A 13,656-nucleotide genomic window follows, 5' to 3' on the forward strand; every position below is an offset into this window, starting at 1 on the left:
AATCGCGACCCTCCGCGCCGGAATTGCACCCGGCACGGGGGCGGAGAATAGTCTTTCACGCCGGAAATCCGGCGCGACAGCGCTTTCGCGATTCTCCGCGGACCCGCCAGTGTCACGCATGCGGAGAAAAGCAGCGTCAGCCGGGGGCCGCTGAAAGAGGCCCACGTGGCGATTCTCAGTGGTCGACCGGCCAAATGCCCGCCGTCGTGGTTTACATCTGGTACCACCCAGCGGGAGCTTGAATCCGCGGCTGCAGTGGCGGTCTTGGTGTTGGGGTGGGGGGAATCTGACTCCGGGGGGCGGGCCTCAGCGGGGGCCAGGCCAGCGATCGGGGACCACTGATCGGCGGGCCATCCTGATCAGGAGGGGACCTACCTTATTCCGCGCGGCCCGCTGTGTGTGTCTGCCATGTCGGCAGCGCCCACGCGAAGTGGACCGCCGGGTGCATGCGCGGACCTGCTTGTGGCCGTCATGCGCATGCGCGGCCGTGCGGTCTGGACAGCAGGGCCCCACCGGCAGCCAGAGCTGCGGGACGCACGCCGGGGCCCTGCTAGCCCCTTGGAAAATGGAGAATCACCCCGGACTTTCAAGGAAAAAGTCCGGAGTGATTCTCGCCCGTTTTCCATCTTCGTCCCCAACAGGGAAAATCCCACCCCTTATCTTTCCAAACTGTGTTCATCAGACTGAGAAAGATATGCAAATATGGCCAACAAGCTAAAAGTTCAGACGAGCCTGGTTAAATCACATTAACCCAGAAAACTAAATTTTACTTACTTATCTAAAATAAAATAAAATTTGACTTATTTATCTTATTTACCTTTACAATATGACAGGTAATGTAATGAAATACATCTAGTATGTGCTCCCTAAAGTTTTTATCATGTATGAACAGGAGCTATTCCACAATGCACTGACCCTTCAAGCTAAGAGCAATAAACAAAGAAAATATTCCGGAAAGCCTGCCCATCATCAATAAAGCACATTTCAGGAGTGTGGTGAAATATTCCGTACTTACCTGAATGAGTGTCTCCCCAACAGTACTCAACGAGATTCACACCATCCAGGAAAAAGCAACCCAATTAGTTGGCAGCCCAACCACCACCTTACACATTCACTCCCTCCCCCAGCAATGAAACGTGGCTCAAGTGTGCGCCATCTATGAAATTCACTACAGCAGCTTATCAAAGCTTCTTTAAGACCTCTTCTCAAGCCTGCAACCTCTAATATCAAGAAGCACAAAAGGCAGCTGGCCAAAGGAACGCCAGGTTCCCTTCCAAGTCAAACACCATCTGTCATTGAAGTTGTTCCTTCGTCATCACAAGGTCAAAATTCTGGAACTCCCTCTTTAAGTGCACTGTGGAAGTAGCTTTATTAAATGGATTACAGCAGTTTAAGAAGATTGTTCATCACCAACTTCTCAAAGGACCATTAACACTTGACAATAAATGCTGGCTTTGCCAGCAAAGCCCATATCCACTGATTGATTAATAAAATAAATTTTATGAATCGGCATGCTTTAAACTTGTGCTCTTCCATTTATGTATGGCTCATGCTCAGGAATAATAAGCCATCTGTGTAAAATGTCACAAACATAATCTAACTCCCAATGATTTCACTGTTCTTCATCAGTATTAAATATGCACTTACCATGCCCCTGGCGTTGGTGCCAAGGTAGTATCCTTGCAAATGGATCAAAACTTCTGCTTAGACTGGTGAATCTTGTTGCATTTGCAAACTGCTTTTCGACAGGTACTTCTGCATTGTAGTCGGTTCTTTTTCTCTCGAGAATAACTTTAATGCAAAATTAGAAAACCACTGAACATGAGAGCAGGAAGGTTCTACACACTACTTCAACAGTTGCACTTCTCTACTTGCAAATCTACAACTAAATATAGGCAAAAGTGTTCTTCACCCACCAGCTTCTTAATTGAATATGAAGAAAGCTCACGTTGGGCCAAGGGGTTAATTCCTTGAGGGAGCTGCCCTCAAAATCCATCCAAGGGCCACACTCCATTGCACAACCCAAGACCTGCCCACCCCACCCCCACCAGATCACCTCGCCACCTCCCCCCAGATCTACTAAATAGGAGACCCCCAGAGTTTCCAAAATAAAGGGAACCCCTCAGAGACCTCCCAGATAGGGAGACCCCTTCCAGAGACACCTTAAACAAAAGAACCCATAGAGACCCCTTGAAAACAGGGACCCCCAGAAATCCCTTCAATTGGGATACCCCAAAAGACCCCCAAAATCAAGGAACCCCCACAGACATCCCCTAACTAGGACGACTCTCCAGAGACTCCCTAAGTAAAGCAACCCCCTCCTCCCAGAAACCCCCTAAATAAGAGAACCCCTCACAGGACCCCCAGAAAAGAGATCCCTGATGGAAGCTGGAGGGAAAGTGAAAAATAATTCTGGTTATAACACTCATCTGGGCATACAGTTGCTGGCTCAATCAGAGGAAACACCACATGTCAAACCTCAACCACTTCAAAGAGAGGTAAGTGTTGTCACTGTCCAGCTGAGCACTTCAAAACCATTCAAGCGTGAATGGGGTGATTGCAATGCACTTTACTCTCTTTGAAGTGGTTGATGTTTGTAAACATTATGGTCAGAGCACCTCAAGCATGAAGGAATATGAATGAAGCAAGGCTGACAGCTCATTATTTGTGGAAGCTGTCCATCACAGCCCACTAAGAGAAATTGAATGGCTTGCAGTTCAAGGATCTGAGGGGTTTAAACAGAGGAATTGTCACGTGGTGCTTCCTCTGTCTGAGCCAGCAGGTGTATTGCCCCAGTAAATGTTACAGCAGTAATTATTTAATTTGCCACCACCTGGACTGCTCTCTAGCTTCCAGATGGGGGCCTTTTTTAATGGGAGGTCTGTGGGGGTGTCCCCTTATTTAGGTCATCTCTGGGGGGGGGGGGGGTCCCCCTATTTAGGTGGATCCCTAGGAGGTCTCCCTGTTTAGGTAGTCTCTGTGGGGTCCCCCTATTTAGGTGTTCTCTGGGTGGTCCCCTTATTAAGGGTGTCTCTGGGGGTCCCCCTATTGAGGGGTCTCTGTGGAGGTCCTTGTATTCAGGGGGTCTCCGTGGGCGTCCATCTATTTAGGGGATCTCTGGGGGGGTATCCTCCTATTTTGGTGGTCTCTAGGGTTCCCCTATTTAGGGGGTTTGTGGCGGGGTCCCTTATTTAGGGGGTCTCTATGAGGGGTCCCGCTATTTAGGGGTTCTCTCTGGAGGTCCTGCAATTTAGTGGGTATCTATCAGGTGTCCCCATATGTAGGGGGTCTCTGTGGGGGTCCCCCTATTTAGGGGATTTCTGGAGGTTAGGTCGCCCCCATAGTTGGGGGAACGGGGGACCCAGAAAATCCGGAGGTTGGGGACTAATTTGCAACGCAGGGAGGGGTGGGAGTGGGGGTGGGGACCTGATTCGCGATGCGGGGCCTTGCTATCGAATCGTCCAATAACGTGAATTCCTTGTAATCCACATTATGCATAAATTTGCATGGCATATGAAGAGCACAGATCAATTGCAATTTACCTCCAGCAGGGAAATATGGCAGGAGTCTCAGTTCCCTGATGCCGATTTCGTAATTGGCGATCGGGCGGAGAATCCCTTTTTACGATGAAATCAGGGGCGGTGCCTGTTTTCGGATGCTCCGCCCCTCCATAACGGCTTCATTGAGGAGTACACCGCACGCTGTTGGGGCGGCCTCAGGACGTTACCTGAAGGCCCTCACCCGATGCTCCGCCCCCGATGGCCAAGTTCCCGACCGCGCGGTTGACTCATGGTCTCAGCTGTCGGGCACCCGGCATGTCGGCTGCGGACTGTGTCCAGCTCCGCCACAGGCGGGCGGGAGCCATGCGGCTGGCTGAGGGGCTTCAGCGAGAACTGGGGGACGTCCGGGGGTGGCGAGGGGGTGTCCAGGGGGGCACTATCTGGCAGGTCTGGTCCGCGCATGGCCGGCGCCATGCTATACAGCGCCACCGCTGCAGCACACCACCGTGCGCCTGTGCAGCCACGCACCCAGCAATTCTCTGGCCGTTTTTGTCATGGAGGCTGGACGTTTTACGTGGCGCGGCCGCTAGCCCCTCACCCGTCGGAGGTTCAGTGCTGGGTCGGCGCTGATTTTTCCCACGTAAAATGCCACCGATTCTCCGGACATAGCATCCAATTCGGAGAATCCAGCCAATAGTCTCGCAAACGGAGAATCCCGGGCAGTGTATAAAAAGGACTGCAGATCCCAAGGCCAATTTAAATTACAGTAGCATAGTATAAATCTAGTCTTTGTGTCACAGAGGAATTTACAGATGTTAAATACTTGTCTTCTATTTCTGCTTTGTATGCGAAGTTCAGAATTTAATGAAATAATTATTTTGACATCTCCATAAAATTAGAATATTCATTGAATAAGTGAAATATAATTTTTCCCCCTGTGGAAATGCTGCACCACACACCAGAGTAATCACAACCTAGGAATTAATTTATGTGAGTTGAGGTGATTTAACGACTTGTCAGAGTTATTTCAAAGATCAAGCTGCTGCATAGAATTTGAACTAAATTCACAAACCTTTCTTCAAACATTCTTTGAAACAGATAACTACATTTCACAAGCAATTTATTAGCTGCAAAGCCTTCAGATATCATGAAGGATGCTACTCAAATGCAACTTCTTTCCTTCCATCTTCCTTTTGAGTTAGGAGATAAGATTAAGACAAAGGAAAATAAAATTGGGCAATGTGTAAACAAGCTGCCAATGTATTAGTCTCCATTTGACACTATGAAATGAAAAATGAAATGAAATGAAAATTGCTTATTGTCACAAGTAGGCTTCAAATGAAGTTACTGTGAAAAGTCCCTAGTCGCCACATTCCGGCGCCTATTCGGGGAGGCTGGTACGGGAATTGAACCGTGCTGCTGACCTGCCTTGGTCTGCTTTAAAAGCCAGCGATTTAGCCCAGTGTGCTAAACCAACCCCATAAGAACACTACATAAGAACAGAGAAGACTATATGGTTCATTGAGCCTGTTTCACCTTTCAATATAATCTTGGCTGACCTTCAGCTTCAACTCCACTTTCCCACCAGCTCCCCCAACTCCCTTGATTCCCTAAGAGACCAAAACTCTGACTATCTCAGCCTTAAATATATTCAATGGTAGTTCATCCATAACCCTCTGGAGTAGAGAATTCCAAAGATTCACAACCCTTTGAATGATGAGATTTCTCCTAATCTTATTCCTAAATAATAGACCCCTCATCCTGAAATCATGTTCCCTTGTTCTAGATTCCTCAGCCAGTGGAAACAATCTCTCGTATCTCCCCTGTCAAGCCCCTTCATAATCTTGAAAGTTTCAATGAGATCAGCTCTCATTCTTCCAAACATCAGAGAGTACAGAACCAAAATAATCAGCCTCTCATCACAGGACAACACTTTCACCCTGTTGGTCAATCCAATTAATCTTTGTTGTACAGTCTCCAATACAAGTATATCCTTCCTTAAATGTGGAGACTGCACACAGTATTCCAGAAGTGGTATTATGAAAGCCCCATAACAAGACTCATACTCCAATACCCTTGCAATAAAGGTCAACATGCATTTGTTTTCCTAGTTGCTTGCTGCACCTGCGTGCTAACTATATGTTTTTTCAGCACAGGTACACCGGGCGCGATTCTCCGCCCCCCACGACGGGTTGGAGAATAGCGGGAGGGCCTTCCCGACATTTTTCCCGCCCTCCTGCTATTCCCCCCCTCCCCCCCCCCCCCCCCCCCCCCCCGCCCAACTCCCGACACGAATCGCTGCCGCCGTTTTTTTTACGGCCGGCAGCGATTCACAGCTGATAGATGGGCCAAAGTCCCAGCCCTTTACGCTGTTTTTACGAACGGCAAACAGACCTGGTCTGGCCGTTCGTAAAAACGGCGGGAACAACTCGCTATTTATAACCATGGCACCGATTGGCACGGCAGTACCACAGCCGTGCCAAGGGTGCCATGGGCCCGCGATCGGTGGGCACCGATCGCGGGCAGCGGGCCCGATGCCCGCGCACTATTTCTCCTTCCGCCGCCCCGCAGTATCCATCCGCGGGGCGGCTGAGGGGCATCCCGGCCCGCGCATGCGCGGGTTGGAGTCTTCCAATCCGCGCGTGCGCGGCTGACGTCATATGACGCGTCAGCCGGCGCTAACTCCGGCAAGCGGGCTTAACGAAATTCGTTAAGCCCGTGATGCCGGAGCTTACGGCGTCGGGCTGCTAGCCCCGACCGGGGACCAGAATCGGTTCCCGGTCGGGAAGGGGCGCGCTGGCGTCAAACCCGCCCGGGTTTGACGCCAGCCTTACGATTTCTCCCGTTTTGGGAGAATCGCGCCCACCAAGTCTGACAGTGAACATCAACATTTACAAGTGTCGCACCTTTCAAAAATATTCTGCTTTTCTATTTTTATCACCAAGTTAATAATTTCACACCTCCCCACATTATACTTCATCTGCCACCTTATTGCCCATTCATGAACCTGTCTATGGGCACAACCTCACGCCCATTCTAGGCAGGATTAGTGGGGTCTTTCCCGGTGTTACACCTCACTATCTGTGGTGAATATATAATGCTTAATTCACACTATGTATCACTGTGTCCCTGTGGGCTCCGTCTGTGAGCCGCTGCGCAGCTCTGCCCACAGGGGGAGATGAGGAGCATGTACAGGGCTCCACCCTTGAATCCGCCCATGGCTCCGCACATGGCCCCTCCCACTACCGAAAGTAGAAAGTGCTGCGATCTTGTGAGTCTGCCCTCAGTTCTTCTGGTCGCAGGCACGCTCGCCCGATGTTCATCTCGACGACTACGACCTCCGCGGACAGTCATCACGGGGCCACTCCAGCACTGCTGATCGAGCCACCCGCAACTCAACGCAGTCACTTTGGACCAGTCGCGGCCAAAGCACCTCAGAAGCTCAATGATGTCCGTTCAGGTCAACGGATACAAGACACTGTGCCTCTTCGACTCCGGGAGCACCGAGAGCTTCGTTCATCCAGACCTGGTAAGACGCTGTTCGCTCCCTATCTTCCCAGCACGGTAAACTATCTCCCTCGCCTCGGGATCGCACTCGGTTCAAATACAAGGGCACACCGTTGCGACATTAACAATACAGGGCGCCAACTACTCTAACTTCCAGTTGTACGTACTCCCAGACCTCTGCGCCCCCCTCCTACACAGGCTCGATTTTCAATGCAATCTTAGAAGCCTCACACTCAGCTTCGGTGGACCCCTACCCCCTCTCACTATATGCAGCTTAGCGACTCTAAAAATCGACCCCCCCTCCACTCATCGCTAATCTCATTGCTAACTGCAAACCCGTAGCCACTCGCAGCAGGCGGTATAGCCTGCAGGACAGGGTATTTATCAGAGTCGAAGTCCAGCGGCTCCTACGTGAGGGAGTCATAGAGGCAAGAAATAGCCCCTGGAGAGCTCAGGTGGTGGTCGTCAAGACCGGGGGAAAGTTCCAGATGGTGGTTGAATACAGCCAGACCATTAACCGGTTCACACACCTCGATGCGTACCCCCTCCCCCGAACTGCAGACATGGTCAACCAGATCGCCCAGTACCGCATCTTCTCCACGGTGGATCTGAAGTCTGCATACCACCAGCTCCCAATCGGCCCGGAGGACCGCCACTACACGATGTTCGAGGCAGATGGCCGCCTCTTCCATTTCTTCCGGGTTCCCTTTGGTGTCACGAATGGGGTCTTTGTGTTCCAACGAGGAATGGACCGAATGGTGGACCAGTACGGACTGCGGGCCACATTTCCGGATCTGGATAACGTCACCATCTGCAGCCATGACCAGCAGGACCACGACGCCAACCTCCACCGATTTCTCCAAACCGCCCAGAAACTCAACCTCACATACAATAAGGAGAAATGCGTTTTCCGCACAACCAGACGAGCCATCCTCGGCTATGTCGTGGAAAACGGGGTCCTGGGGCCTGACCCGGACCGTATGCTCTCTTACAACCTCCTCCCCCTCATTGTTCCAGGGCCCTCAAAAGGTGCCTTGGATCTTTCTCCTATTACGCCCAATGGGTCCCCCAGTATGCGGACAAAGCCCGCCCACTATTTAAGACCACACTCTTCCCACTGTCAGCCGAGGCCCGCCAGGCCTTCAACTGCATCAAGGAGGACATCGCCAAAGCCGCCATGCGGGCGGTGGATGAATCCGTCCCCTTCCAGGTGGAGTGCGACGGCTCAGAGGTCGCTCTCGCCGCCACTCTGAATCAGGCAGGGAGACCAGTAGCTTTCTTCTCCCGAACCCTCTCCGCTTCGGAGCTTCGACACTCCTTAGTCGAAAAAGAAGCTCAAGCCATTGTGGAAGCTGTACGGCGCTGGAGGCACTACCTCGCAGGTAGGAGGTTTACCCTCATCAACGACCAAAGATCGATTGCCTTCATGTTCGACAACTCGCAAAGGGGCAAAATAAAAAACGACAAAATCTTGAGGTGGAGGATCGAACTCTCCACCTATAATTATGACATCATATATCGGCCGGGGAAGCTCAACGAGCCCTCAGATGCCCTGTCCCGCAGCACATGCGCCAGCGCGCAAGACGACCGATTACAGGCTATCCACAACGACCTCTGCCACCCGGGGGTCACCCGGCTCACCCACTACATCAAAGCCCGAAATCTGCCTTTCTCCACCGAGGAGGTAAAAGCCATCACCAGGGATTGCCCGATCTGCGCGGAGTGCAAGCCGCAGACAAGGCCCACCTGGTAAAAGCTTCCCGGCCCTTTGAACGCCTGAGCATCGATTTCAATGGCCACTCCCCTCGACCAATCATAATGTGCACTCCCGTTTTCCGTTTGCTATCCCATGCCCCGATATGACCTCCCATGACAGTCATCAGAGCCCTGCACAATGTCTTCACCCTGTTCGGCTTCTCCAGCTACGTCCACAGCGACAGGGGTTCGTCCTTCATGAGCGATGAGCTGCGTCAGTACCTGCTCGACAAGGGCATCGCCTCGAGCAGGACTACCAGCTATAACCCCAGGGGGAACGGGCAGGTGGAGAGGGAGAACGCGACAGTCTGGAAGACCGTCCTACTGACCCTCCGGTCCAGGAATCTCCCGACATCCCCCTGGCAGGAGGTCCTCCCTGACGCGCTCCATGCAATTAGGTCTCTCCTGTACATGGCCACTAACCAGACCCCTCACGAGCGATTATTTGTTTTCCCTAGGGGCACTACCACGGAGGCTTCGTTCCCATCTTGGTTGAGGACGCAGGGCCCGGTTCTCCTCCGGAAGCACGTCTGGACACATGAGACGGACTCACTAGTAGAGAGGGTACTACTGCTACACTCGAACCCCCACTACGCCTTTATAGAACACCCCGATGGCCGTCAGGACACCGTCTCCCTCTTGGACCTGGCGCCTGCAGGATCCACCACCACCACCACCGCCGAGGTACCCCTCACACTACACCCCACCCGACCCCCCACGCCCTGTGCCCCCATGCCCACAGGTTTCCTGCACCCCCCTTCGCCCGTCGCACCTGTCAGGAACGAAGCTCTGAACGAACCACCCCCGGAGTCCACCCTCAGATCCACACCGCCCGTCAGCACACAGCCATCCGAAGCTGCCGCAACCCCGGTGCTCCGCCGATCCCAGCGGATGACTCGGCCACCGCACAAGCTCAATATGTAGACCCGTCACCCCCACTGGACTTGATTTTTTTTTTTTACAGGGGGTGAATGTGGTGAATGTATAATGCTTAATTCACACTATGTATTACTGTGTCCCTGTGGGCTCCGTCTGTGAGTCGTTGCGCGGCTCTGCCCACAGGGGGAGATGAGGAGCTTGTACAGGGCTCCAACCTTGGCTCTGCCCCGGCTCCGTCCATGGCCCCACCCACTACCGGAAGTATAAAGTGCTGCGGTCTTGTGAGTCTGCCCTCAGTTCTTCTGGTCGCAGGCAGGCTCAGTTGTAAGTCTATTAAAGCCACAGTTTACTTCCTCTCGTGTCTCGAGTGAATTGATGGTCACATCACTGTCGAACAGCACTGTTAGTTTTTCGAGTCTCAGCGGGAAACGCACCAGCAAGGCCACACAGTCACGTTTTCAGCACTGAGAAGCTCTGCTCGTTCATGCAGGAAGAGATCAGGGTGCCATTTAAAAATGGCTCCCCGATATCTGGACCCCTCCCCCCGACGTGGTCCCTGGACCCCCCCCAATGCCCAACTCACATGTTGGGGGGTCCTTGAGCTCCCCTGTACCCCAGCTCATACTGATGGGGCACTCCAGGCCCGATCCCTGGAGTGGGCAAAATGCCACCTGGGCACTTGGCAGTACCACCTGGACACCCTGGCAGTGCTAGGCTGGCACCTGGGTGGCACTGCCAGGGTTCTCAGATAATGCTGCCAGGCTGGTGGTGCCATGGTTACCCAGGTGGCATCAGCAGTGCCAGAGTTCCACCTTGCCCAGAGGCCGACCACCCAGGAGACCCCACAAGTGCCATTCGAGCTGTGCCCATTTGTGGATACTCAGTGCTAAATGGAGGCCAGCTGGGGTCTGCTCAGTGAGGGTGGTAGACCCCAGGTCCAGTTCTATCTGGTGATGGCACAGTTAAGTGAGCAGTTAACCTCACGTAATAATGCAACTTTGGATCCCATCTATTGTAGGCGGGATCCAGATCACAACATCTCGCAAGATCTCGTTTGATCTCACGGGATGTAACGACCATCAGGAATCCTGGAAGGCGCCTCTCACCGGATTAATCAACTGTGTCCCATCCCATCCAGTTTCCAGCAGACGTGACCATAAATTGTGCCTATTTCTCTTTGAGCCTCTTTATATCTTCTATACAGCTTCTATTTTCATTCTTGGGATGTGGACTTCATTGACAAGGCCAGCATTTGTTGCCTGCCCCATATTGCCCTTGAGAATGTGGTAGTGAGCATCCTTCTTGAACTGCTATTGTCTATGTGGTGTAGGTACACATGCAGTGCGTTTACGGAGGGGCTTCCAGGATTTAGACCATGTGACAGTGAAGTAACAGTGATATATTTCCAAATAAGGTTGGTGGGTGGCTTGGAGGGGACCTTCCATGTGGTGTTGTTGCCTTGTGTCCGCTACTCTAGTCCTCCTCGAAATGTAGATGGTAGTGGTTGTGAGTTTATAAGTTGCTGATTACAGACACTTTGTGCATCTTGTAGATGGTGCACACTGTTGCCACTTTGCTTTGGTAGTGCAGGGAGTGAATGTTTGGTAAAATACGATTGTGACGTAGCTGTAGCATATGCCTTAATTCTCTGATATGAAGTGGCAAGATGGAAGCTGGCTAACAACTCTACAACATTATTTTTAGTTGAAGGAGGGCTGACGAGTTGCATAGGGGGTAATTTGGTCGGAATGCCACCCTATCCTTTTTGGTGCATGTGGTGATATGCATCACTGTAAACACACAAGGGGTTAATTTAAATACACTACGACTAAGTAAACACTAGAGGGAGCACCAGAGATGTCATAACACGCAAACATACAGCTAATGAACACATAGAATAGGACAGGACCAATGGGCAGTCAAGACACCCAGAGGTGACACTACCACAAGGGGGCATTACACAATCCATATAGAAGGACAGGGCACACATGCTCTTTCTCTTTCCACAGGCGACACTTAGAGAGAAGGACAGGGGCAGATCAGAAGCATCACATCCACCACGTGCCTTAGAGCAGACCGGTTAGTTAGACTGAGTTACTGTAGCAAGATTAGCAGGAGAGTCGAACTCAGAGAACTGTGCTAATGGTTCAATAAATCACATTGAACTTACTTCAATGTCTGGAGTATCTTTTGGTCAAAGCTGCATCGAGTTGCAGCCTGTGTTATCCCAGAGTACATAACACAACAGTGCAGATGCTAATGATCAGAAAACAGCAGTAGTTAAAGAGTGCTGAGAGAGTGTTACCCATGGAGTCAGTTTCCTGATGCTATAACACGTAAATGTTTCCCTGTTCCATTACTAAAAAGATGGTTATTCTGTTGATGTTAAATTTTAACATAGTTCATTTATTTGAAAGCAAAATACATTGGGCGGCACGTGTTAGAACTGCTGACTCACAGCGCCATGGACCCGGGTTCAATTCCAACATTGGGTGACTATCTGTGTGAAGTTTGCACATTCTCCCCGTGTGTGCGTGGGTTTCCTCCGGGTGTTCCGGTTTCCTCCCACAGTCCAAACATGTGCAGGTTAGGTGGATTGGTCATGCTAAAATTTTTTTAAAACATATTTTGTTACAAACATCTTTCAAAGCAAGTTACAGCAAATAAACACCCCGGAAACATACTTCCCAATAATCAACTATACAGTCTGCACAGACTTTTCCCTTTTTTCACTCCCCCTTCCCCCATCACCCCCCCCCCCCCCCCCCCCCCCCCCCCCATCCTCCTGCGGCAAATAGCTCCTCAAACACGGTCACAAACATCCCCCACCTTTTCTCAAACTTCCCTGCTGAGCCCCTTAACTCACACTTTATCTTCTCTAACCTCAGGAAGTCATACAGGTCACCCAACCATGCTGCTAACCCCGGTGGTGATGCCGACCACCACTCCAGCAAAATTTGCCGCCGTGCAATCAGCGACCCGAAGGCCACGAAGGCCTTCCTCCTCTCTATGAGCTCCAGCTTCTCTGAAACCCCAAATATCGCCACCAAAGGGTCCGGGTCCACTCCCTCCTCCACTATCTTGGATAAGACCGCGACCACTCCCGCCCAGAATCTTCCCAATTTTTCACAACCCCAATACATGTGTGCGTGATTCGCTGGTCCCCGGCCACACCTCTCACACTCATCTGCTACCCCCTGAAAAAACCCATTCATTCTCGCCCGAGTCATATGCACCCTGTGCACCATCTTAAACTGTATCAGGCTCATCCTTGCACAAGAGGAGGTCCCGTTTACCCTTCGCAGTGCCTCTCTCCATACTCCCCAACTGATTTCCATTCCCAACTCCACTTCCCATTTCTCCTTGATCTTCACCACCCGCTCACCTCCCTGCTCCCCCAGCCACTTATATATATCCACAATTCTTCCCTCCCGTTCCACATCTGGATGCAGCAGTCGCTCCAGCAGGGTATTTCCCAGCAACCTAGGAAACCCCCTCCAGACCTTTTGTGCAAAGTCCCGAACCTGTAGATAGCTGAACTCACTACCCCTCGGCAGCTCTACCCTCTCCCTTAGCTCTTCCAGACTGGCAAACCCTTCCTCCAAATACAAATCCCTCACCTTGACCAGTCCCACTTCCCTCCACCTCCTGTATACACTATCCATCCCCCCCCCGGCTCAAACCAATGATTCTTGCACAGCGGCGTTAGCACCAACATATCTTCCATGCTAAAATGCCTCCTCAGCTGATTCCATGGCCGGGATTCTCCGAGCCTCCGCGCCGTAATCGTGCTTGGCGCGGGGGTGGAGAATGCGTGTCAGACCAACAATCGGGTCCGATGCCGCTCCTGTGATTCTCCGGGGACCGGTTCTCCGCCGACAACTGGCCGAGTTCCCACTCATTCCGAGGCCACCCTGGTGAGGGACGGGGGTGATCTGTCACCGAGGGGGGGGAGTGATAGGGGTTCCAGGACGGTCAGGCTCGCGATCGGGGGCCATCGACTGATGCGCACACG

At 51.8% G+C, this 13,656-nt stretch overlaps 1 protein-coding gene across 1 annotated transcript in view; it reads right to left on the reverse strand.

Annotated features, from left to right (window-relative positions):
• The window catches only part of LOC119966162 (histone deacetylase 9-like), a 1,160,486-nt gene that overhangs the window by 903,482 nt on the left and 243,348 nt on the right, over window positions 1–13,656 (reverse strand). Inside the window, exon 3 of the mRNA XM_038797463.1 lies at window positions 1,648–1,791. Coding sequence (XP_038653391.1) covers window positions 1,648–1,791 — 144 coding nt within the window. The remainder of the gene's footprint in view (window positions 1–1,647; window positions 1,792–13,656) is intronic.

This window comes from Scyliorhinus canicula, chromosome 5 (genome assembly GCF_902713615.1).
Source record: "Scyliorhinus canicula chromosome 5, sScyCan1.1, whole genome shotgun sequence".
Lineage (NCBI taxonomy): Eukaryota > Metazoa > Chordata > Chondrichthyes > Carcharhiniformes > Scyliorhinidae > Scyliorhinus > Scyliorhinus canicula.